Here is a 27,530-nt window from a genome sequence, read left to right as displayed (position 1 = left end):
GCACAAAAGCCAATCAGTCCTACAAAGAGGGATCAAATAATATTCGATATGCACTTCACTACTATAATTATATTTATAATGATATTGTGGTGTAAGGATTTGTAATATAGCAGTTTCACATTAGGAGAAAAGTAGATCATAGATATTGCCCTACACTAATACAGAGAAAAAAATTAGGCTGCACTATCATTTAAAATATGACTGCAGCATTATTTTCAAAGTATTAGCAAGAATTTTTAACATACATATATTTGAACTATTTTTTCTTAGCGATTACTTGAAAAGATAACTATTTTTAAATTCCTAGTCTATCACTTCTGCTCAGTTAAGGTCAACATACAGCCCTGCAGGTAAAGTACTTAGCTTCTAAATTATTCTTCAGATCTATTACCTCATGAAAATGAAAGTATAAGCAGTCCTGTAACTCTGAATCCACCATTAGTTCCAGGAATCTTTCATTCTCCATAAATTGCTTTTTCTGGAAGGTAAAATATTTAGAACACCATTGTTCCACAGTTCTCTCACCTGTGGAGACTCCTTGCTCCCTATTTCAAAAATGAACCAACATCTCTAGCACCAGGAGGAGCTTTATTGCGCCAATTCCAGACCCAAGGCTGCCCTTCTTGGAACAGGTTTATCTCATCACAAATATCACAACAGTCTGGCTCACAGAAATGATAAAACAAAAGACTCACAACACCTCTCATCTTCAAGTATCACATTAAGTGGTAATTTCAACAATAAAAGTTGCATGCGTGCAGTTAGTATGAGCCAAAGCTCAGGAACTCAGTCCACACTTCGATGGAACAACTGTTGTAGTATTAGTTCTATGATTCTGCACAAGTAACTAGGGTGAGGAGGGAAGGGAAAAAATTTAAAAAAAAAACGAACTCACACTTAGTGCTTCCCCAAATAGCTTTAAGGATAAATTAAATTAAACTTCTTTCATTCACGGGTGTATTATAGCCCTTATTGTCTCTACAGCCTCAGTGGCAAGTGTGAAACAAGGACAGAGAGATTTAGTTGAAAAGCTGTATCTTATGTGGGAGCGTGTTTCAATGAAGTACATCTTCTAAACATCAGCTGACAACCTTCCCCAGGTTATCTCAACACACAGGCAGTCAGGGCAACTTTTCACAAACCAGTGCATTCCAGATCTCAGTGGCCAAATCTCTGGCTAGAGATGCCAACATAGCTTCACTGAACTTGACACAGATTCCTGATGCAAGTCAAGTATCTGCCTCCATGGATGTCAGTTTGAACCTTCCATAGCAAAACACATCCTCATCTACCTTCTCATTCCTAGCTGGTGCTTAGCAAGTTGTAATAGCAATCCTGGCAAGTTGTGTATGTGTGTGTGTGCATCTGTATAACAGAGATCAGCAGTCGAACTTGTTCCTCCCTTTACAAACTTACCAGCATGAAAGACTGTGAGACATTTCCCTCTGTCATCTTATGGAAAAAGACATAGCTGCAACTCCCCCATCTCATTAGCATTGTAAAATTAGTTTTCCTGTTTTGATGAATCCACTGGCAGATAGATTTGGAACCTGCATTTTAATGTCAAATACCACGAAAAAACCCTTCCATTAATGCACAGAGGACCTGAATTTAAAAAGTTATGGCAGTAATTTCAAAATTTGTTTAATTAAAGAGACTCTTGAATCGCCATGATCATTTTAAAAAACGTATGTAGACCCTCTTAAAAGAATTCACACGGATGATGACTAAAGAACAGTGGAGTTTGTATGTCCATTTGTTTTAATTTTTTTCTAAGTGTTAGATATCTAGTCTGTGTATAATTTCATCAATTAGGCAAGGAACATACTAAATTCTTCCCCAAAAGGGTCAAGTTACTGCAGAGAAGAGTCCACTATAAATTAATTATTGTAGTTTCATTATAACAATTGAAAATTTAAAGACATTTCTTCTCACCTCAATGGTGGGTGGATCCTTTCTTTTTTTTCTTATCCATGCTGAAAAAAAAATCAAATGGATTATTTCAGAGATTGCAGAATATTAAAACTCAAACTTATGACAAATTTGAAGCAGAAAATAAACAATTATGAAAAAATTACAATAAAATTTGACACAACCTGGCAAACCATGTCATTTCCCAAAAGGTAGACAGAAAATGTTATTTCCTGTGTCAATACTCTCAGTCTTCAAAGAAGAAGGGTGTGCGGAATGGTGTCACCTCTGTGTGGAGAGCCTGGACACAGTTTACATACCACCTTGGCTGTCAAAACAAGGCTTAAAAAGCAGGGCTCATTGCACAGGCCTGTTGTTGAGATTCACCCTGAAAATGACAAGCTGACTGTTGAAAAGTATGTACAGCCTTAAACGACTCTGGAGAAAATGGACTCTTGTATATGCTTCTGGCATTCTTAAAGCCAAAAACCTTTTTATGTTAGTGCCAATTAGAATTCCTTTACAGGCATGAAAGGCACAGCCCAAACCTGACTGAGGGGCTGCAGAGCCTGGACTGCAGTACGTCCTGCGACTGTGTGGGATTACCCACTGCACAGAGGGGCAGGTACTGTGACTGAGGGAAGGATCCCTCCATCTCAGTCAATTAATGCTGGAAAAGATAGAAGAGGAATGGAGTCAGTGGCAATGACAATTGTCCTGTGGCTCAGCCTTTCCAAAGCAAAACCAATAGACATATGCCCACTCCCATCACTACCACTGATGTCAGCTGGGACTGACAGGAGGCAGCAAACCAGAGACCCTCCTGCAGGCTCCGTCAGGTCTCACTTTATTCAGTTTATGACTATATGAAATAGCTCCAATTATTACTGGCATTATTTAGAGAAATTACCTGATTTGAACAAGATAATATTCATCACTCTTTAGAAATATCACTACTGTCACATTTTTTCATGCCTTTTCAATCTACACAATTGGCAGGTTCTGGGGTGGAAATTTCAGTGATGTTTGTCTTTTCTGGTCATATTTTTCAGATTAATGAGTAGCAGAATACAACTGGCCAGTAATAAAGAGAATGATAAACATAAGGAAAGCCAGTTCCAGGTGCTGAGATACGGCAAAATGTTATTTCATCTGTTTGTTTGGATAATTAAGATTTTTGTTACTGTGCTGAAAATTAGAGCAAAAATGACACTTTGTTATCACCCAATCAAATTTCTGGCCTCACCTGTAGCCACCTAAAAAGTTTCAGAAACACTTTAAGAGGGAACTATTCCAAATTTTAATTTTCTAATACCATCTGTGCTATATTTTGAGGGGAACCAGGGAATGAGTCAGACAAGTCAAAAACATTAAAACTTGCACAGAGCCATAACATCACCTCGTTACTGAAAATGCAATTACATAAAAGGTGAAACACTAACACCACTCTGCTTCAGCAGCAGTAGGAAACTGGTTTTAGGAGGAATAGCTTCCAATTAACATAATACCAATTTAAGAGAGACGAAATGGCATGACATAGCTTGGAATTTAGCCATGATGACAAGGCCAACACCCTTGATAAATGGTAAAGGTTAATGTTAAAATACCTGTAATGATATGAAGCAAGGTATTATTTTTGGTTCTTGTCTATCAGTTGACGCTTCCTGACGATGTGTACTTTTAAATAACATTCTCAAACTACTTTCCTTTAAAGCAGTCCCTGCCAGCTCTTCTCAGAGGTCCTAACAAAAAAGAGACCCAAATTTGCCATTGTGGGGAAGTAACTCAGCTCTGAACAGACTACATCACCCTTTCTGCAAAAGTTCTATGTTACAGGAATGAAAAACAGCCCATTAAGGTAATTCAAAATAAAACTAAGTGCCTTTCTATTAAATCTATAGAATTAGAGGACATTTTGCATGTACCTGTAGCTCTTTCAAACATTTATATTCTCCAAGGATTTCAAAATGCAAAATCTGGCAAAGTCAGAGACTAAACTGAGACTGCCACTTCTCAGCAGATACTCTTGCAGACACTTTGTAAAAATAATGAACAATGCTACTGGAGAAAATCTTATCACATAAGATTTTCCTTCTGACAGAACTTTACTTTGTCCATACTCAGCAACAGTTCCAGCATCATCCAGAAAAGCAAGAAAGTAGTAGAGATTTCAGGTATAGTGAAGTATGTATACTAGACACTAATCAATAAAAGATAGAGCTGGAGGAAAAAAAAAAGGAAAAGTTGTAGTTTAAAATGTTTCATAAAAAATTAAGTTTTAAACCATCAAAATTTAACAGATTACTTCCAACAAAGTATTATCTTCTACCTTGCCATGCCTTGCTTCTGACCTATGGAAGGACAGTACCACTGTTTTCAGTCCCACAGCTCTTAGCACATAAAAATATTTTTTTTTAAAGTTGCCAGTATTTTCTTAAAACACCAGCTGCATTTTAACTTCACCTGATTACAATTACTGAGCATTAAAGAAAAAATTTAAAATCCTACAAAAATTAAGCTGCAGTTAGAAACTACTGCTGAAATATAACCCTTACAATAGATTTTGTTTCAATAGAAGCTGTGACTTTTAGTAGTTATTTGATTAATGATTTTAAGATGAATGGAATACTTCTAGCAAAAGATTTTATCATTTGCTTATCTACCTCAGTTCAACAAGCCACAAACAGAACAGTGAAGGGTAACACAAAGACACACCTCCTGTGAACAGAAGCTGTGAAGCAAGGAGCATTACACAACACATTTTAAGTTATTAATAGTTCTCAATTAGTACCAACACTCAAAAGCAACAAAATAAGCTATATATTTAGGAAGATTTCTTGTATCAAACATTCTATAATCAGACTGCATCTATTTAAATACATAAATAATGCACACAGTTTAATATTGTGCTATTTTTTCTTTCCAGTTATAGTAAACACTTGAATGCATAGTTTCATAGAAGCTATCAACCTTCCTTTTTTCTAATAAATGTCAGAGTACAAATCTTTTTCAATCTAACTGTAAATAAAACTTGATGGCACAAATATTGATACCATTTCCCAAATTACTAGAGGTAAATTAATTTTAACATCTTTAATGAACTGCATTAGAAAAATCATTATTTAATGAAAGATTTCTTCACTGCAACATAGCTGAGGGAGAAACACAGTAAGAAAACTTACTAAAATCTTTTTATACCCATAAAATCAAGCTAATTCGTTTTAATATATCATATTCCTCTGTGCAAATACATCACAGAAATATTCTACATAAAGCACAGCTCAAGATACATTATAAGATTAAAAGCAAAGAAAACATCATCTGAATTCAGTACATTTTAATATACTGAACTTTAGCATGTAACAGTTTATCAGTCTTTCAAAAGCAATATATTTTACTAATAATTCACCTGACCATTCCTCGATCTTTGGGAAGCAGAATAGGAGGACTCTAATATATTCAATCTCCACCAGTTTTCAGGTGGTTCTCTTTCGGATAGAAAAAATTTAAAAAGCCATTCAAATTTTTAAGTTATCAATAAAATTTTGAGCACCCAACACATGGTTCAAAAAAGCACCAACACCACATAGCTCAGGCATAAGAGAAATTCATGATAACAAAGGAAGAATGAATGTATACAAAAATATAACCAGCCATTTACTACTGAGGTTGCACTAGCTTTAACAAAATCCAAGTAAATGATACATTGAAATTAAGACATTTTTCATTCTCTTTGGAAAACATAGTGAGTGTATACACTTGAGTAATGAAAAAGCTCTCACATCTTTTTTTACAACTTTCATTATATTTTTGGTCATGCAGGTTTAAATTACTGAACAGATTTATACCACAGTCAAATATTTGTTGATGGAAACAAGGTAGGTAGGTAGGTGCTTTATTATGTATTATTTGGGCAAAATATGCACACGTGCATATACTTAACAGACAAATATCCAGTGACAGTTATAGCTGGAAAAAATTTCCACATGAACACTCCCATTCCCCAAGCTAACAAAACGAAATGCCTTCACCATTGACAGTCAAGATGTTTTAAACCTGACAGAGAAGGTAACATGTACATACTGAGTGCAACCAAAGTGCTTCCCTACACTGCAAAGCTTTGGCAAAATGATTCATTGACTCCATTTAAAACTGCTGTTTCTAATTTTATCTGGATGGCACTTCCTGCATTCTGTATGCATTTTAATGCTACCTTTGTCTAAAAGGAATTTTGCAAGACAGCTGGACATTTCCTACCTCAACACCTTTGCATTCTTTCATCAGCAATCATTTGCATTCCTATTAGTATGCATGAGATTTTCATTGAACTTAAAGACTCCTACTGGCAGATAACACACTGTAATGACCATGAAAGTGAACATGCAAATTAAGACTCCCATTAATCACTAAATATTACCAGGAAAAAAAAAAAGAGTTACTAGGAGTAGATGGCAAAAAATGCCACATGAAGCATGCAATCTCATGAATCTCTGTAGTATGTAAAACTCTCCTCTCAGGAGCACTATTGACATGTCCTGAGGAGGTAAATTACACATTCTACAGTGGGTGAACATTCAGAACTAGCATACAGAACAGTTATCTATTGTGTGCATCCATACATGCCTAGGGAAAAACAGGCACTCCCACTTTGTAGTAAAATGTAGGCTTCGCCTGAACAAAAACAGGCAATATTTATATTATATACATATGGATTGCGTTCTAAATTCAAAACTGTAGTACAAAAGGAAATACACTTTTAGATTTTTACAATACAAATTAACTGAATTTTATGTGTACAAAGAGCTAATACTAAGGATAGCGCATGTTTCAGTTTTATGAAAGCCTTAATGGACATTTCAAAACTTTTGTAAAATTCACAAGTCTGAGAATGTAGGAAATTTAATCCTGCAGAGCACTTAAAACTAACAGCTTTAGGAGAAAACTTCTAGACAAATTCTTCAGGAGTAAACCCTTGTTGCTATATTCAGTAAGCTCCCAAGAATAATACATAAACATCCTCTCCAGAGTCTGTAATCTGGATGATTGGTTTATGTACTTGTTTTATTGCTTTCTGCTTGATCTCTGTTACCGTATTATGTGTTTATAACTTCATAAACACACCACCAAAATCAGTCCAGCTGTCCAAGTTGAATGTCTTAGGTATACAATGAGATTTAACCAAGACCCTCTTCAAATTTCACTACAGCCTGTTCCCACTCCTTACACTATCCCTTGTCCCTGGTTCTGTGCAAGTTCCCCTCAGACAACTCATGCCCCTAAGTATTTCCAGGGGTGGTACTTTTATTAATTTAGGTCACAAGAGGTTTCTTTTTCTAGTTCATACAGTGTGATGTAAGGTAACATGGAGAAGGAAAGGGAGTTTTTAAATCAGGTGGTCATTAAGAATTATCCATAAGTGATCCCACAGATCCCAAGAAAAAGGAGAGGAGATAAGGCAACAGAAACTTCAGCACAGTCCTTAAAGTGAAAAGCCTGAGAAGGACAGGCAAGGAGACTGCTATTGCTGAGCCAGCCAAAACTGTGGTGGAGAGGCCATGGATGTCAAAGTACATACACAGGGTTTGGAGAGGAGGCCCCTGGAGATGTAAGCACGTGCCCAGCAGAGAGTCCAAGAGTAAAGAGAAAACAGAAGTAAGAAATACTATACAACCTTCTAACCTTATATTCATCTTCTATTGTTCAGAGGAAACATCAAGCATTTTAGAACTCCTTCTGCAAAGTCTCAGGCTATTTGCTGGAATGATCAGCATCCATGACAGCATGGATTATAAAGTGAACACCCACAGAAAGAATACATTGGGATATTTTCAAGAGTCTTGACAAAATATATAGAGTGAAAGTTCAGTACAGGTCCCATTGGCCTGGGAAACTTCTAGACCAGTCTTAAAGAGGGAAGAATAGGGACAGAAATGTAATGAGCCTTTCAGCAAAGCATGTCTAAAAATCTTGAATTAAATTGTTCCCACTCAGATAAAGTAGCCTCTATAGTATTATTTAAACTATTTACACTTTCTGTTCTTTCCCATTTTTTACTCATTGAGAATTTTTCTTTTACAGGAGGCAGAAAAGAAGTAGTGATGAACTGAAATTCAGAGCATCCTACATCCCCAACTCACACCTCAATAGGTAGCAAAAGCATAATAGTTCTTTGAGCAGCCTCTATACCCACAGCAGAAGTACCAATTTTGGCTTTTTAAAATTATACGTCCACAAAACTTTGTGATGTTTAAATTGACACTGGACAAAAAAATGCAGGTTAACCTTTTTTCTGGAATTCCCATACTTTCTCTCTCTGAAGCATGCACTACACACCCTTTCTGCTCAATGAATGCACAGGGGGAAAAAACATGCATGTACTTCTTCTTCCTAGAGAAATTCAGTACTGTGGTGGAATGGTACTCTCCAATTTAGTTCTCCCAAAGAGACTCTCCAAATCACACTGCTGCTTGCTCCCTCTCCCTCTCTCTCTGCCATCCTCCTTGCCCCTTGGGTGGCTGGAGAGGTGAACTGGAGGCCCAGAAGGTAAAGATCATAGGTTGAAATAACAACAATTTACTGGAAACAGCAATGAGACAAGACAATGAACAGTAACAGCAACAATATCAATAACAAAAGTGTACAAAAGAGAGGGTGATTTACATGTAAAATGCTCAATGACCCAACAGATGTACCCAGGTTTTTTCCCAACCAGAAGCCATGCCCTTATTCTCAGAAGCCAGAGTTACTTCCCCCCTGCCTGGTGATGAGGTGAGGTGGTATAGAATAACATTAGGGTCTGCCCATGTCCCCTCAGCCACATCCCCTCCTGGCTATTGTAAAAAATTAACCCCATCCTCGGCTGAAACCAGAAGAAATACTTAAGTGGAAAAGACTATTACCCGATCTGCACAGTGCAAATTTTCCTTTCCTCTGTGAATTCTTTCTATTTGATGACAAAATCACAAATAAAAAACCCCACAGGTACAAAGATGAGGAAGTTAACCATTAGAACTGTAAAAGTACCTCAAAAAAAAGGGACTAGCCAGTTCATCTCCCCTTCTTTAAAGCAAACCAGAACAGGATGCCTTGATTTGAAAAGTGCATTTCTAATCTGGCAGCTGCAGCTGTTTAGGCAAGTCCATATGCAGGTGCCTGACATTTGACTCTAAGGTCCCTGTCTTGCCACAAACAACCTTCCAAAAAGCTGTACCCTCCCAGGCACCACACTGTCAAATCACAACGATTTGTGCTAAGTTTCTGAAGAGAGACAAAGCACAGGCTTCTTAGTGCAACACAGATTTCAGCAATCCTAAGCAATGGGTTTTCATAGCAAGTTGGTTGAGCCAGTCCCAGACCCTTTGTGAAAGGAGATCTAGCCCACACCCATCTGAGACAGTCTGATTGTCCATGTTGTTTCCTATTAATTCCAGCCAAGTGCAGACAGAAACTGCTGAATTACATTTTTTGACTTTAAAAAGCAGCAGCAGGTCTTGGATGAGAGTTCATTCACAGTAGAGCAGCGCTACCTGAGGCTTTATATATACTTCCTGGTGTCTGTGTTGCAGAGTTGTTTGTGTGACAGTGACACAGAACTAAGATGAACAGTGGTGGTTGAAGAACTTTTGGATGCGGAAGAAGACAACCTTCAGAAAGTTGGATTAAGTAGATACCCATTCAAGTACCAGATGATTTATTAAGGACAAGCCTACCAGGTGGCTGCTCTCCTTCAGAAGATAGCCGGCTATCTTGGACTGACAAAAGAACCAGGAGCAACTAGACTAAGACTTGCCAACCAACTGTCGGTACTGCAGAAGTAGAAGATGGAAACTGTTGATACAGTGGTTTTACTATAGTTGGCAAATGCTGCTAATAGGCTTGAAGCACATTTGAGAAGCTTTCAGCTGTTCATACAAGCCTCAGTTGAGCACAACAAAAATACTAGGAATTGACAAAGTAATGACAATGATAAAATTCGAGAACATTTTATACTTCTCCACTGACTCCCTGAAGGGATATAACAGGACTGAAGTTTTCTCTAAGCTCAGTATCATCTCCCTCAGAGATAAACATCAAGCATAAAGGAAAGCGAATTTTTACCAAGAGGTAAAGCAAGTATATCAAGATATTTCCTCAAAATGAGTTGTAGCCCCTATTCACTTGCAGCTCACCAACAAATTAAACCACAGTAACATCTGTATATCAGAACAATTTTTTCCATCCACAAATACTTTTAATCAATTTTTGAATTCATGCAAAGTTACAGCAAGCAGAATTCAATAGTTTAAATACATACTGCTTAAAAGTTGTTTGCTTTAAAACTACCAAATTCTGGGGGATGCCTAGGTATTTTTCGCCCCAAAAAGCATGTTTAGTGATGGATAGCCTCGGTGAACTATTTCAGGGGTTCCTTGCTTATGCCGCAGAGTCCTGGATTTCAAGCTACATTTAACCTCACACTTGGCTCAAGTTCTTACCAACCTCAAAGGCCAACATATACTTCCTCTTTCCTTTCCATATTTCTTGTAAGACTGACCAGCTCATGCCTAGGCTTCGCGAACGAAGATTTGGGAAGGCTCTATCCACATTTGTTACAGGCACGCTGGTGGCTTATGAGGCCAATATGAGACAGACATATCCGACTGCAAAAGGCACAGCAGAAAGACTCCTTAGATGGTGTATTCTGCAAAACATGGTTCTTTCTGCGTTGCCTTTTCTCCTCGAGAGTGATCCTGCGTGTGTTCTCAAAGGAGACAGCTGCGTTATAGATGGTGTGTCTCCAGGCCTCCCGATTTGAGGCCAGAGTAGACCAGTTATGGTGATCGATATGGCCAAGGCTGAGATGTTGTTTCAGGGAGTCCTTGTATCTTTTCTTCGGGGCTCCTCTCTTGCGGCAGCCAGTGGCAAGTTCACCATAAAGCAAGATCTTAGGGAGGTGGTGGTCCTTCATCCTGGAGACGTGCCCTGCCTAACACAGCTGTGTTCTCAGCAACATGGCCTCTATACTTGAGACTGCTGCTTGCTCTAGAACAGATGTATTGGTCACATAATCTGACCAGTGGATGTTTAAGATTGTATGGAGGCAGCATTGATGGAAGAGTTCTAGGAGACGCAGGTGGTGGCGGGTAGATAACCCATGATTCGGAACCATACAGGAGAGTAGACAGCACAATGACTCTGTAAACACTGATCTTGGTACTTTTCTTCAAGTGTTTATTATGCCATACTCTTTTGTGGAGTTTTCCAAAAGCACTGTATGCCTTTGCTAACCTGTTGTCTATCTCTCCGTCGATCTTACCATCTGAGGAGATGAGGCTACCTAGGTAATTAAACTGCTGGACTGATTTGAGTTCTGATTGGCCAATGGTGATGTGGGGATGATGGGGGACTTCCTGAGGTGCAGGTTGATGGAGGACCTCTGTCTTCTTTAAGCTGACTTCCAGCCCAAAGAGCTCAGCAGTGTCTGCAAAGCAGGATGTTAAACGCTGCTGAGCTGCTTCTGTGTGGGCCACAAGGGCGGCGTCATCAGCATAAAGCAGCTCCCGGACAAGATGGTTTAAGGTCTTGGTGTGGGCCTTCAGTCGCCTTAGATTGAATAGGCTTCCATCAGTACGGTATCGAATGTAGATACTGTCCTGATCATCGAGGTCTGCTGTGGCCCTTTGGAGCATCATGCTGAAAAAGACTGTGAATAGGGTAGGAGTGAGAACGCAGCCTTGTTTCACACCATTCTTAATTAAAAAGGGCTCAGAAAGTGCATTGCCACATCTGACTTGACCGTGTTGATCCTCATGGAGTGAGATGATCATTTTAAGGAACTTGGGGGGACAACCTAATCATTCCAAAATCTGCCACAGACCTTTTCTGCTCACAGTATCAAAAGCCTTGGTGAGGTCGACAAAGGTTACATAAAGACCTTTGTTCTGTTCCCTGCACTTCTCTTGCAGTTGTCTGAGAATAAATACCATGTCTGTGGTGCTCCTGTTGGCTCTGAAACCACACTGACTTTCAGGAAGGATACCTTCTGCTATAGTGGGTATTAGTCTGTTCAAGAGTATTCTTGCCAGGATTTTGCCAGCAATGGAGAGCAGAGTAATACCACGGTAATTTGAGCAGTCTGATTTAATTCCTTTCTTCTTATACAAAGTGATGATGACTGCATCACGAAGGTCAGATGGTAGTTCGCCGAGTTCCCAACAGCGCACCACAAACTCGTGAAATTTGGTGTGGAGTGCAAGGCCCCCATGTTTCCAGACTTCGGGTGGAATTCCATCAACCCCAGCTGCCTTGCCGATTTTCACCTGCTGTATGGCCTTGAGGGTTTCTCCTAAAGTGGGAGCAGTATCCAATTCATACTTTACTGGTTGTTGTGTGATGGACTGAATTGCTGAGTCTTGGACTACACGGTTGGTACTGAAAAGAGTCTGAAAGTGTTCAGACCATTGATTCAGAATGGAGGTTTTATCTGTCAGAAGTGTTTGACCATCAGTGCTGAGTAGAGGGGTTTGGTCCTGGTATGTAGGCCCGTATGCTGTTTTCAAGGCCTCACAGAAACCTTTGTGATCACCTGTATCTGCACATAATTGAGTTTTTTCAGCTAGATCGATCCACCATTTGTTCTGGATGTCACAGAGTTTCTGTTGGAGCTTGCTGCATGCAAGACGAAAGGCTGTTTTTCTTGCGTGACAGGATGGCACTGCAAGGTGTGCTTGGTGGGCGGTTCTCTTCTTCCTCAACAAGTCCTGGATTTCTTGAGTGTTTAAGACTGATCAGCTAATCCTAAGGAAATGCTCTAACTTCCCTGATTTTTTTTTTATTATGCCCCAAATTTTCAGACTAGATTTTAATCAGTAGCAGTGGGATAAAATGGCTAATTATTAACAGGTTCTACAACTCCCTACTAGATTGTGCAAGGAAAACTATAGAAACCAAATATTACCATAAAAAAAAAAAAAAGGAAGCCCCATCACTGTGCCACCAATAATTCAACTGTCCAACAACTAAACAGCACAGTGAAGACATAATACAGAGGTTTAACACATTTTGTATGGTTATTCAATCATACCCCTCTCTGGAACAAATATCTTCACATTTAACAGGAGTAAATCATGACCATACAGGCTTTACTTTTACTAAGTACTGACATCCTAAACAAAATTTATCCTGCTTATAAAGAGGTTACTTTAAGAATTCATAATCATTATGCAGTTAAATAAAAGCCTGCATTACTTAAAATGAAAGATAACAACTAACCTATTCACATAGTCAGACATTCCATTAAAAATACAGTCCATATTCAATGGCAAAAATTATCTTGAAATAAACCCAATATATTCAGGATTTACCTTCCCATTCTGTTGGAAAGTCACCCATTTGATACTGATATGCTTCACGATTTACTGCTTCTACAAATCTTCTTTCTGGTATAATCCGCCCTATAGCAGAAAAAAGAAAGAAAAAGTCAATTACATATTTCCATATAAATTTCCATATAAGTTTATAATTGCTGATCATATTACTGTTTTGAAAGAACTGTATTTATTTACATGAGTGTAATGATATATACAAGATAAAAATGAAAGATTAAAATACTGAGAAAATTATTCCCATTTAGATGTCAATATGAAATGTTTGATTTCAGTAACTTCAAGAAAAGCTTCCATGTTCTACAGTTGACTTGGATTATTAATGACAAAAAATAGCACTGAAAGTTCACTGGTTAGCTTTGCAAATCAGTCGGGCCACATCGTCTCCAGTCACCGCTAACTGCCTCATGCATGTCAGCTTTTCCACACATGCCTGCAAACTAAATATTTTCTCTGCTAAAAACCAAAAACCAGTAGGTAGCAGTCTGATAACAAACACTCAGTATATTGAAAGGGAAGCCACTGTGGGGAATCTGAATCTACGTCTGGTTCTACTACTGTCAAAGAAAAAGAATAAAACGTTCAAACTGTAAGGTAGTACACAGCAGACTGATTGTCAGATATTAAGCTACTCTGTAGAGAAAGAGTATTTTAATTTGCTTTTTAAATTAGCAGGTACTGGAAAGATATGCAAGGCTGCCATTCCTCATAGGGAAAAAAAATCTTACAACATTCCCCAGGCTTCTTCCACCAGCTTTTTCCCTTCCTGGCAAGCTGATATGGAGAAATTTGACATTTTGAGGAAACACAAAGTAATATCTCCATAAAACATTTTATTTCATAATGAAGTGATTAATGCAGTTCATTCCTTCAGTATGCTTTCAACAAGTACTTCAACAGAAGTTATTTTAAAACTGATATCAGTTAGGACTTAGATTTCACCCATCTCTGATTAATAGCTAAACTTCACACTATTATTCATTATTAAGTATTTAATGCAGTAAAATAAGAACTTGTATAGAAACTGCAGTTCTTTTTCGAAGTACCTTCTTTAGCTTTACATCTTATTTTTAAGCAATGCAACATTTTTATTTTTTCAAGATATGCCATCAGGCAAAGAATATAGTGTAGCATACCTACATCCTCAAGATTAGATATTTTTAATCAGTGTTGAGAGATATATGATTGATACTTACTTGTTTTATAAGTATGTAACTCCTACATGCTGATAATACTATACTTCATACACTTGCTTTAATATATTTTTTCCAACAATACCATGGATAATTTCATTTTATAAACTATTTATCTACAAAGCAAAACAAAACTACAAAATTACTTTCTTCTCATACAGAAAATCTCCAGAAAAGCTGAAGAGGTGTCTAATTAGGTCTGATCCTATACAAGTCTCAGGATTACCACTCTTCTCCATGTTGGAAAGTTACTAGATTTTACTGCTAGAACAGCACCTTTTAAAAAACTGTCTATAACTTGAATACTACACTGTCTGAATAAATTGACATATGGAAAATTAATGAAGTGTATTTTTCTAACTGCTACCACAACTTGTGACTCGTGTTTTTAACAAAAATTGTCCACTTCTTATTCTGCTGCAAGCTTTCATAAAACATGTAAAAATTCATTCTGTAGATCCTACAGTCAAATCACACAGTAGAGCCAAACTCAGAAATTATTTCCCAAAATGTTATTTGGAATAGTTCTGGTGGCTTTTAAGCCTCTCTGCATTCGTGATGCACACACAACACTAATTAAACTAAAACTGTCTGATTTGCCTTCTTCCCCAGGTTTTTTTTGGCAGACCACCACTGTCAAATAATTTACATAGACTTGTCTACTCAAGATTACACTGAGGCCTCTTCAGTTGTAATTAAAACCTTTTATAGTTTAGGGAAGTGTTTTTTCCTGTTTAAGATTGACTATATTGACTGGTTTGCTTCATAATTATTTGTTCCCATGTTTTCAGATAAATACTGAGATCTTTGCTACGGCAACACAAGAAACTTCACTTGTAAGAGCATACATATGAAGCAGTTACAAGTAAGAACAGTTTAACCTCATTTTCATGTGATCACTGATCTTAGAAACGTTGAAGAACCATTAATACTTCAAGTTGGGATTATATATATAACACAGTATATTCAAAGACTAACAGCCAATAACTCCTAAAACAAACAGAAGATTACTTCAGAAAAAATTTATCAGATGTACAGAATATTCACATAGAATAATCAGATACAAAATCATTTACACAAAACACTGAACTAGCCAAATGCACATTTGCAGGAGTTACAAGCAGGCAAAATGGCCAAGAAGTCTTAAGTAACTGACAGATCTTTCAGCAAATGAGATAGTATTTACATATGTTAGATTTATATACTTTCTTATCACACATATTTTCTCCAACCCTTTCCATCACAATCTGAAAATCAATGTGTCATGACTGAAGTGAATTTGTATAAAAGCTCAAAAATAAAGGCATTTAGCAGAAGTTACACAGCCCGCTGGCATGACAAAGGGGTAGTCAAAGCCAGCCAGGAAATACTAATTGAAATGTGAATGGGTAGCAAATGAATTAATGCATTAGTTTCTAGATTTCTACAGCCTTATCTATAGCCTAAGAAGATTGTAAACTAGGTTATATTTGCAAAATAAAAAACATGGTTAATCATAGATATGCACAGATATTATAAAATTAATATTTTATTTTTCAGTCTCTTCTAAGGAAGAGCCTCTCTTCTACAGACAAAATATTCAGAGTATTCCCATTACAGTCACTAAATCTGATATATACATATTTACATTTAGAAAAACCCATTTAAGAACCTTTCAGATGAAAAAAAATAATGACTTCTAAAATTGTTCTGTTGTACAACCAAATCATTACTGTTCTGATATCAACTTCTTAACAAAATAAAAAAATATATCATCATGGCTGGGCTTTGTGAACGAAGATTTGGGAAGGCTCTATCCACGTTTGTTACAGGCACGTTGGTGGCTTATGAGGCCAATACGTGACAGACATATCCGATTGCAAAAGGCACAGCAGAAAGACTCCTTAGATGGTGTATTCTGCAAAACATGGTTCTTTCTGCGTTGCCTTTTCTCCTCGAGAGTGATCCTGCGTGTGTTCTCAAAGGAGACAGCTGCGTTATAGATGGTGTGTCTCCAGGCCTCCCGATTTGAGGCCAGAGTAGACCAGTTATGGTGATCAATATGGCCAAGGCTGAGATGTTGTTTCAGGGAGTCCTTGTATCTTTTCTTCGGGGCTCCTCTCTTGCGGCAGCCAGTGGCAAGATCACCATAAAGCAAGATCTTAGGGAGGTGGTGGTCCTTCATCCTGGAGACGTGCCCTGCCCAACACAGTTGTGTTCCCATCAACATGGCCTCAATACTTGAGACTGCTGCTTGTTCTAGAACAGATGTATTGGTCACATAATCTGACCAGTAGATGTTTAAGATTGTACAGAGGCAGCGTTGATGGAAGAGTTCTAGGAGACGCAGGTGGTGGCGGGTAGATAACCCATGATTCAGATCCATACAGGAGAGTAGACAACACTATGGCTCTGTAAACACTGATCTTGGTACTTTTCTTCAAGTGTTTATTACGCCATACTCTTTTGTGGAGTTTTCCAAAAGCACTGTATGCCTTTGCTAACCTGTTGTCTATCTCTCCGTCGATCTTACCATCTGAGGAGATGAGGCTACCGAGGTAATTAAACTGCTGGACTGATTTGAGCTCTGATTGGCCAATGGTGATGTGGGGATGATGGGGGACTTCCTGAGGTGCAGGTTGATGGAGGACCTCTGTCTTCTTTAAGCTGACTTCCAGCCCAAAGAGCTCAGCAGTGTCTGCAAAGCAGGATGTTAAACGCTGCTGAGCTGCTTCTGTGTGGGCCACAAGGGCGGCGTCATCAGCATAAAGCAGCTCCCGGACAAGATGGTTTAAGGTCTTGGTGTGGGCCTTCAGTCGCCTTAGATTGAATAGACTTCCATCAGTATGGTATTGAATGTAGATACTGTCCTGATCATCGAGGTCTGCTGTGGCCCTTTGGAGCATCATGCTGAAAAAGACTGTGAATAGGGTAGGAGCGAGAACGCAGCCTTGTTTCACACCATTCTTAATTAAAAAGGGCTCAGAAAGTGCATTGCCATATCTGACTTGACCGTGTTGATCCTCATGGAGTGAGATGATCATTTTAAGGAACTTGGGGGGACAACCTAAACGTTCCAAAATCTGCCACAGACCTTTTCTGCTCACAGTATCAAAAGCCTTGGTGAGGTCAACAAAGGTTACATAGAGACCTTTGTTCTGTTCCCTACACTTCTCTTGCAGTTGTCTGAGAACAAATACCATGTCTGTGGTGCTCCTGTTGGCTCTGAAACCACACTGACTTTCAGGAAGGATACCTTCTGCTATAGCGGGTATTAGTCTGTTCAAGAGTATTCTTGCCAGGATTTTGCCAGCAATGGAGAGCAGAGTAATACCACGGTAATTTGAGCAGTCTGATCTAATTCCTTTCTTCTTATACAAAGTGATGATGACTGCATCTCGAAGGTCAGATGGTAGTTCACCGAGTTCCCAACAGCACACCACAAACTCGTGAAATTTAGCATGGAGTGCAAGGCCCCCATGTTTCCAGACTTCGGGTGGAATTCCATCAACCCCAGCTGCCTTGCCGATTTTCACCTGCTGTATGACCTTGAGGGTTTCTCCTAAAGCGGGGGCAGTATCCAATTCATACTTTACTGGTTGTTGCGTGATGGACTGAATTGCTGAGTCTTGGACTACACGGTTGGTACTGAAAAGAGTCTGAAAGTGTTCAGACCATTGATTCAGAATGGAGGTTTTATCTGTTAGAAGCATTTGACCATCAGTGCTGAGTAGAGGGGTTTGGACCTGGTATGTAGGCCCGTATGCTGTTTTCAAGGCCTCATAGAATCCTCTGTGATCACCTGTTTCTGAGCATAATTGAGTTTTTTCAGCTAGATCGGTCCACCACTTGTTCTGGATGTCACGGAGTTTCTGTTGGAGCTTGCTGCTCCAACAGAAAAAAATATATACACACTATTTTAAAGACCTTCAGGAGCCCTAGACTGATTTTCACTGTTCACAAAACTGTTATTTGGAAAAAGTTTCCTGTTAACCTTCAAACAACTTTGTTTAACATGTACAGTTAGAATAGACTGTGGCACATATGATCAATGAAAGGAGAAATGGGACCATCAACAGGGAATGGGATGTTTTTGGTACCTAAAGTGAGCAAGAGCCCCTGCTGACTACAAAATATCAGCATGTTTTGCAGTCAGCAGATGGAAACAGGATTCCCCTCTCACGCATGCATGGAGCTACCTCAAACTGAATATCAGATGTTCAGGAGAACTCAGGACCAGGACTCTTTTAGCTTGCTGATTTGCTATGTCTGCATGGTAAGAGTTCATGGAAGAAACACTCTATTAATTAAAGACCTTTTTCTTAAATGCATAGACTGTATATGCAGCCTTTGTGAATTTATGACAAATGGCCTAAATTCCAGTTGCACAGCACTGCTGTAAACTTCAAGATGAAACAAGCATTTTCAAAGCATACCTATTTAGTGAAGTGTATGTACTTTGAAGAGACTATATTGTACTTCACTTACTAACAGCATATCATTTCATTGTCAGCAACACGACATAAACATCACCTACTCAAACCAAGGGTTTCTAAAGTTTTTTTTCAGCAGTTATCTCAAAACACTCATGGAACAGATGCCCCATTTCTTTCCCGTTTGGTAACCACCAAACAAACTAGCTTTTGCTATATGTGAAGTACTTAAGTTAGCAAAGCAATGGGACTATGAGCAGTTCTTCAGGCAAAGAAAAGAAGAACTACTTCTCTAGAGGTAACAAACGTAAATTATTTTTCTATAAGCTGCAGGAGAAGCCCATCACCTTCAGAGCAAGATACGAAGTTCTCATCTCCCCTGGAGAAGCAGGAAAAAAGGTTAAGTGTGAAGACATTGAAAAAAGAACCCCTTTAAAGGTGAACATTATTTTGTGAAAGCTGATATCCTTCTTTTGCATAGACTTTTAGCTGAGGGAGTCTGTCTTCATGTTACCTTGTGGTCAGAATTCCAATGTTTCTGTAATAATTATTTTTACCTTAGAAAATACGTAAATATTTAAAAATAATATCTTTTTCCCTCAAAATTACAATTTTATTTTTTCCAAATTTATATTTCTAGGAAGTTAATTAACTTTTGCTGAGTGACAAATTAATAACTTCCATTAGTTCATTATATTTATTCAATACAATACATCAATACAAAATACAAGAAGTTAAATATTTGCACCTAACATACAGACATAATTATATTTTCTCCAATAATTCATACACTTGAAGTCATCTAAAATGCTTTAGGCTTTGTAAAATCATAACAGAAACTCATTTCAACTTTTAAGACCAGCAAGCGAGGCCCCAGACTGCTTTGTTCTACGGTTCTGATTTCTACTAACCTCAAAATAATCAGGATCAGTGATTTCCATTTTTACAGTGATGCAGGATCACGCAATATTAAACTTTTTAAGTGCTGAATCAGCAAGTCCCAAAAAACTGTAAGGACTAGGCACTCGGGGTCAAAAATCTTGTTTCCATTTTGCTATTTATATTTACATCTTAACAACAATACATTTGGCTTTACAGAGCTTGTCGGCAAGTATTATTTTAATTCCAAAAGAGGATATGTTTCTTCAGATTTCTGTTGAAACGAAGCCAGGGTGATTGTTCCATTTTTGGGAACATGCTCCATCAAAGAAAAAGACATACGTGCAATACAAGCATCACAATTCCCAAAAGAATTGCCAGCTGACAATGACAGTAACTTTCTCGAGGATCAGTGTCCATGGTGTTTATATATGTTCACACAAACCTTATGTTTTGAAAACCTGCTGTATCTGAGACTGTGGTAATTAATTAAATACCATTTTACTGAGAAGCAATTTCCTTCAATGGACAGACAAAATCCCTCTGCTAAATGTCCATTGTGATTCTAGTCCCTAAGCTCTCTTAATCTGGCAGCAGGATGCACCACCATCAGTTCCCAGTCCGTGCTCTCATCTATGAAGCCCAACAGATACTATGTCTTTACAAAGAACCTCTGTTCTGTAAATGGATCTACAATAAGCTTACCAGAATTATTCAACATTCTTTTTTTTTCAAAACGAAAATGTAAATGATACTAGTACAAATGACAGTTCCTTGGAGAGCTGATGGATGCTCAGTGCTCTGGCATGCAGAAGCTTTCTCCCAACTGTTCTTTTGATTTCTTTTGGTCTATCTGATTCAAGACACAGTTTCCTACCAATTACTGTCAAAATGTGAATAAATTCAAGAATGAAGTAATGAATATTTTTAAAATGTATGAAAAACAGCTTAAAATGGGAACTTACCACATACAAAGGGAATTTAGCGAGCAGATAGAAAGTGCACAATAACCTGTACTCTTATAAATAAAAACATAATGCAGGAAGATGAACAAAAAGGCATCCACACAGGGAAGAGAAATGAGCAAATGACAGCAATGGTACAAATGGTAAACAAAATGAAAAGAAAGTCACAGCTGTGGAGAACACCTATTAAGCAATATGACCAAACACAGCAGTGTTATGGACTGGTCTGGATGATTAATTACATTTCAATTATAAATCATTTCCAAACGCTCATTTACCACTTTTCCATTTTCCATTTCCATTTTCCAGAATAAAAGGAATTATTACAACTAACTGCACATATATTCTCAAACTACTAATGCTATTTTTGATCTTTAGTACATTTTAATGAATTTTACAAAAGGATTTCAGGTGTGAGATTTGTAAAGGAAATTCAGTCTTATACAAGGTCTGAAGACAATTACAGCTAATACTGTGCATAGCACTTGAAGAATTAAAGAATACTGGTACTGCTGTTTTACTGTGTTTCCTTTCTTTTGCAGAGGTTAGGGAAGAATGCTCATGTATTTCAGCCACAGTCAACACAAGACTACAACTGCAGAAAAGTCAGCTAAAGTCTGTGAAATTTATTACCCACTTCATGTATATGCATATCCTAACACCCTTAAAAAATTACTCTTTATTGTAAAATTTATATGCCACTCATTTTATTATATGAATTACAGAATCAGTCTTTGAAGCTGCACTTGTACTACAAGACAGCACATTTTAAGAACATAAGAAAAGGCATCTGTGTGAATACAACCCCACCTATTCCTTTCACTAACAGAAGTCTCACAAACACAGACTCAGATGAAAAACTGGGATGCAGATATATCAATAGAACACAACAAATAAACTCCTGCTGTAGTTAAGTTGCTTGTTCACATCTACAAAGTAATTACACAAAAACTCTTGCAAAGTTCACATCTGAGCAAAATGTGAATGAACAGAGGTCCCAATATTTCAGGCACTGCAAAAAGGTGGAAGTGGTCCCCCTCTAAACATGGCAACATGGCTCTGAAGTTGATGGTGTTGTTGAAAATCAAGAGTAGAACAAGATTAAGCTCCTGACCCCTCTGCAAATGTCACAGTCAATCAGGAGACACACTGAATGCATATATTGTGTTCAGAAAAGCCTCTTGGGTCATCCGGCAGGGGAAATACTACTCTTCATGGGTTGAAATACAGCTTTAGGAAGAACACAAGAAATACTGTTGTGAAAGCTCAAGAAGAAAAGGTACTGGCGGGACAGGGGTGTACATGTGCAAAGGACAGAGCCAAAACTTGATGCAGACTTCCCAGGAAGTCTGTGGGACCCTAGCAGTCTACCTGGCACTTCATTGACATTTTTAGCTAGGCTGATGACAACCAAAATGCCATTTTGAAAGGAAGGTTGATAAAAGGGAATAGGTTAGCATGGATTCAGAGGGACAGCCAGGTAGGCAAGATCAGGGGGATCTAAGCAAAGAGCAAAAGCTCTTCCTTGGAAAAAGAAGAAGCAATTTCAATAAGACAGGATAAGTGACTACAGCATGACCCTGAACAGGCAAATAGTTTGTAGGGATGTTTGTGAAGTGCAGCCTGCTACAATAAAGAAAATACTGAAAGTTCAAGGAAATAAAATACCTAACAAAGACTGAAATAAATGTACATATCAGTAGAGGCTGCCAGGGTTGCCAAAAGAGAAAATATTTTCCATTTCATCATAGATCTGGGTCAAGCAGGAAGTTTTGTACTTTATAAATAATCTCATGGCTAAGTCCTGTGAGATGAGGCAGTCAGGGTCGACACAACCACGTGAAGGGGTAACAGGGACTCCTTTCCCTCAGATCTCAGAAAATAGCACCCTAAAGGGCCATGATAGCACAGACCCCAGCATAACAAATAATGCTACTGCACCCAAGGGCACTGCTGCCCAGCTGACAATATAACCATAGGCCTGGCAGCCAAAGAGCAGGATCTGGCAACCATCTTTTGCATCCTGATATTTTACGTATGTTTTTTTTTTTTAAAAAAAAAAAAAAGACTAGTAGGTTCCTAAACCATATTTTAATTTTTAAAAGTAAAATTAAAAATACTTTACTACAGTTTACCACACTTTACCAATTTAATCTCTAAAATGCAAGTTCTCAGAAATAATGACATTATTATAGAGATTCTCATTATTGTAAAATTATTCAATTAACCTCATTAGCATTCTAACTCATTCCTTTCTGGTGTGAGCAGCTAAGATATGTGATACAGTAAGAAACCACTCTGATATCAAACCTACCAACTCGTGTCTAGCTATACAAAGGCACAACTCTGCATTGTCCAGCTATGGAGAAGTCACTTTTCAGTTTCTGCAACACTGAGGTGTCTACTGACCTCAAAACTTATTTTTATTGACCTTGCAAGACATGACGGAACTGCAGCATAGGATGGCACAGATGCAGACCACGGACTATAAGGAAAAGGCTTCTAAGCACAGCTCGGTGGGTGCATCTGCCTTGCTGTGCCTGGGAGTTGCATGAAGAAATCTCCCAACACCAAGATGAATGAAAACAGCTAACCATTAAACTTTTCCATAGTCTTAAGATGCACAGGTATTTTGAAACAAAGTTGTCAAGGGACTTAGAATCTCTCAAAGCTGATAACAATTCTTCTATCAAAAAAGGACATACTTCAGAAGTATTTAACTTTTTCCCCCTCCTGCCCTGATCCTTTCACAAAACCAGAAATAGACAGAAATATACAAAACTTTCTAAATAAAAAAGACAAATTTGTTCAATTCTGTTATAGCATTTGTCTCAATGTCATTTCTTACTAATTGTTTTGACAACATGGATTTATTTTTGTGAATGCATGTTTGTTTTTTAAATGATCAATAAAATGAGACTTGTTATTTAGAAAAATAAATTCAGATCTTACACATCCTCTCCTATCTATGTGTGCGTATGAATGAGAGGGAGAAAGTAAAGATGAGATTTTCACCCTTAGGAGACAACCTACTTTAGCGTATTTTAATACCATTAATTTTTTTATCCTGGGAATTTATTATAAAATCAAATTATTTCTATGATAAATATTCTATAATTACCAGTAAGAATCTTATTTTTCAGTTTAAGGACACTTTTGATTTGCAGTTGCATTTTACATATGTGCAGATGACTAAATGTGTATTTCAATATCAAAATTCGGACATTCCTAGTTCAAATCAATTAAACTGAAAAATCTTTCCCTTCTGGCTGCCTATATTTCTCTTTAATCCTGGTCAGTATAAGACCTTACTACAAGTAATTTGCTACTATAAGGCTGAGGAAAAAATGCCAGCCTCACAATTTTTGTCATTTTTTCCCCCACTTCCCCTGCAGGCTGCTACTGTTGATGGTCTTTATGGAAATATAAATTCAACCAGCAGCTGCAAATTTCATGAGACATCCATCTTCATGCTGAATTTCTAAATGAGTGTCATAACAATCTGTAGATTTCTCCTTGATGAAACACTTTGAATTGTAAATTTCTGCAATTTTCTTATGTTAGAATTTGAGCTGCACTAAAATAGAGCCAGCCCAGATACACTCCCTGCCAGCTTGAGACAAGTAATTTTTCTCCTCATTATCTCACTCTACCATTGAAAGGGTTCAAAATAATCCATGCAAAATTATCTGTTTCTTTTTTATTTTACATAAAAAATTAGATATAATTTTCTGTTCTTTTTAGAAGAAAATAGAAAGGCCTTCAAAACATTCCAAATGCTCTCAAATCAGTCATTTGAACCCACTATTGATTTTACAGTATTTTGCAGTGATAAACCCCCAGAAATTAATTAGTTTCAATACAACTTAAAGAATTTTCTATAGTGTCAAAACAGTTCACAGAGACAGTGTCTTCTAAAACTCAACTTACATTATATGTTGATGAAAATAGAAAACAGATACATAAATTACCAAAATCAAAACTTTAGTAGAGTTTTGAACAGTTTGTTCTTTCCTGAGTACAGTAAAGCAATAAGTTTCTCATTTGGTTATTGTTTCTTACAGTACCTTTAAATGTACACACAGCCTACCAAGCATATTATAGCAGTTCAAATATTTTGCTTTAGAAAAACATTTGTTTCTCTCTTCTCTAGACACTGACACAAAATATGTAAAACAACACCACTTTTCCAATTTGCAAGCAAACTAAATATTTCTTTATTATGTAGCAAGGAGGTAAGAAGAAGTCACAAAGAGAAATTCACTAATAAAGATGATTTATCTATTAATGTAGTTAAGAACTGACTTCCTATTTGTTTTCTTCTCTCCACGGATGAATGTTATGGTGGGGTGGGTGGGGAGTTTACTGACCTGTACTTTACCATCACTGAAAAGATTGATACTCTTCTCTTCTGGATGTTTCAGTACAAATACCACATTCCAAAACACAAGACTGTCTTTCAGTTTATACAAAATTCAAAGGGGCATCTTCTTTTTGTATACATCAATCCTTCAGTTAATTATCAGAATGAGGGAAGAAACCTCAAAGTGAGCTACAGAATAATTGCCTTGCAGAAGACTTTCAATGTACTGAGCTTTTATCACTTAATATATCACTATATCATTTCTTTGGTCAAGTTGTCTCCTGTTTGCTGGCAACTCCCTCAGTTACCTGCCCTGCCTTCTGTTTTATGGGAACTGGAATGACCTAATAGTTGACCATAATTCCAAACCCTCAAAACTGATCTATAAAACTTCCCAGATTGCTTTCTTAAGCTTGAGTATAACTTACTGATTTAAAAGACAGTAACTATGTGGGAGCACCAGTCAATATCAAAAATCAGGTTAGTCTCAAAAAAAGGCCCAAGCAGCTGCAGAGTGACTTGGACTACTTAGGTGAAATCTTATGCTCTGGCAAACAAGGAGGTCAAATCACTCAGAGAAAAATTACTGGGCTCCCTTTTAAACTATTCTTATTAAACTGACCCTTATAAACTTGCTATTATTAGAATGTTGTCTGCTGATCATGACAAAAGAGCCCTCAACTTTTCTGAAAATGTTATTTCAAGGGAACTCTGGTTTTGTTTCATGTGAGGCAGATGTTCCATGACACATATGGTTTCCATGAACAAGTTTTAGCTACAACTTCTGCTAGGGTAGATGTAAGAATGGTAATTACTGAATGTATTATAACAGCTTTTGTTATAACAGATTCTTGAACATTATTTGGTTATTTTTATCTGTGGAGCCTGCCAGAAAGGAAGGGATGCATAACAAGACAATCTGGTTCTATTTCTCAAAATATCCAGAGTACTAATGATAGAGCTTGCTGCAATATATGCAAAGTACAGGAACCAAGAATCCATCCTAATTGTATTAATTCACTATTATTGGCCTCTTGTTCCTATTCGATTTTAGGGTTTAACTTTGTTCTTCCTTATTTCAAAACCTCACCACTATTTCTCAAAAACAATTACTTCTATTTTATCCATATCCTCCAAGTTCTAGGTTTATTAGCGCACAGAGTGTTGAAGCACTTCCAAATGGAGCTGATAAAATTTCCATCTAACATTAAAGTGCAGAATTTTCCAATTTATAAAATAAAATAGATTATGTTGTAAATTTTAGATATTATACTTTAGCGATAAAACATTCTTGTACACAATAATTGAATTTCTCATTGTATGTTAATTGGACCAATACTTAAATATAATTCAAATTATACTGAAAGCTACTGCCTTCTAAGAAGCAGATGCACAATCTGAAAGCCAATGAATTGAGAGCTGCAGAGATTATGCTGACATTTTTATATCACACTATACATTTATGCAATACTTCAAGCTAAATGTTAAATAAAAAATACGCATTAATGAACCGTGGGTTAATTTGAGAAAATAATGTACATTCCCTACTTGGTAGAGGAAAAAAAAATAAAAACCACTGCAGCATAAGACTCTCCTAAATCTTAAATGCCTATTAATTTCTCTTCTCTTCCCCTCTCTGAATTGCTTTGCTGATTCCAAGAGCAGTTAGAAATGGACAGAATCCTAAATATCAATCATCGTTCAATACTAAAGCTCCCACTGAAAAGCACTTTCCTAAACTTTTCAGTCCCTCTAATTCCATTTCTTTCTAACTATATTCATTATGAGAAAAGTTTCCGATTTGATACAAGATTTGCCCCTCTCACCTTATTGCCATCGTATATTTATTTGGCCTTTCATAACATTTCCTCTATATAGTCTGTCAACAACACTGCTTTCAAAAAAACTCTACCATACCATTTCTTTCTGTAGTTATATTTTCTCGCTACATTACTTCATTGGCTTCCACCTTTTTCTGTTGTGTCATCAAAATGAGCTAGAAAGCTCCAGCGCTACAGCATTTGCAGCAATTGTTTTAACAGCTGCTCTCAGAAACATGTAACTAATAATTATCTTGCTGTACTTACAAGGCAAGTGCCTCATGGCACTGGCTGTCCTTCATTCCCTATTGTCTTTCTGTGTTTCACCTCTGGAGACACTGCAATCTTTGCAACACAAACATCCTTCAGACAAATATTTGTTGTACAGATACTACAATATAATGCCAATCACTTTTACTTTTTCTTTCTGATACAAGTTACTGCTAAGCACTGTCCACAGTTCTGTGAGCTTACTATCAGGGTTCACCCATATCATACATAAAAACACATTCTTCTCTTCTAAGAATTTAAAGATTTGCCTCCTTCCGTCTTAAGATGTCTCCCTCTGACACCTCCAGATATATGTATGATCTTGATACTAAAATCAGCATGTCTAAACCAGGT

At 37.4% G+C, this 27,530-nt stretch overlaps 1 protein-coding gene across 1 annotated transcript in view; it reads right to left on the bottom strand.

Moving 5' to 3' along the window:
- Window positions 1-27,530, bottom strand: part of NDUFAF2 (NADH:ubiquinone oxidoreductase complex assembly factor 2) — a 54,261-nt gene that overhangs the window by 12,172 nt on the left and 14,559 nt on the right. Inside the window, exons 2-3 of the mRNA XM_027723513.2 lie at window positions 13,254-13,343; window positions 1,936-1,976 (exon numbers count right to left, since the gene is read on the bottom strand). Of these exons, the coding sequence (XP_027579314.1) occupies window positions 1,936-1,976; window positions 13,254-13,343 (131 nt within the window). The remainder of the gene's footprint in view (window positions 1-1,935; window positions 1,977-13,253; window positions 13,344-27,530) is intronic.

This window comes from Pipra filicauda, unplaced genomic scaffold (genome assembly GCF_003945595.2).
Source record: "Pipra filicauda isolate LSUMZ 115617 unplaced genomic scaffold, ASM394559v2 scaffold174_size2080704_pilon, whole genome shotgun sequence".
Lineage (NCBI taxonomy): Eukaryota > Metazoa > Chordata > Aves > Passeriformes > Pipridae > Pipra > Pipra filicauda.
The sequence above is the reverse complement of the archived record's forward strand: the minus strand, read 5'-3'. Positions and strand labels throughout refer to the sequence as shown.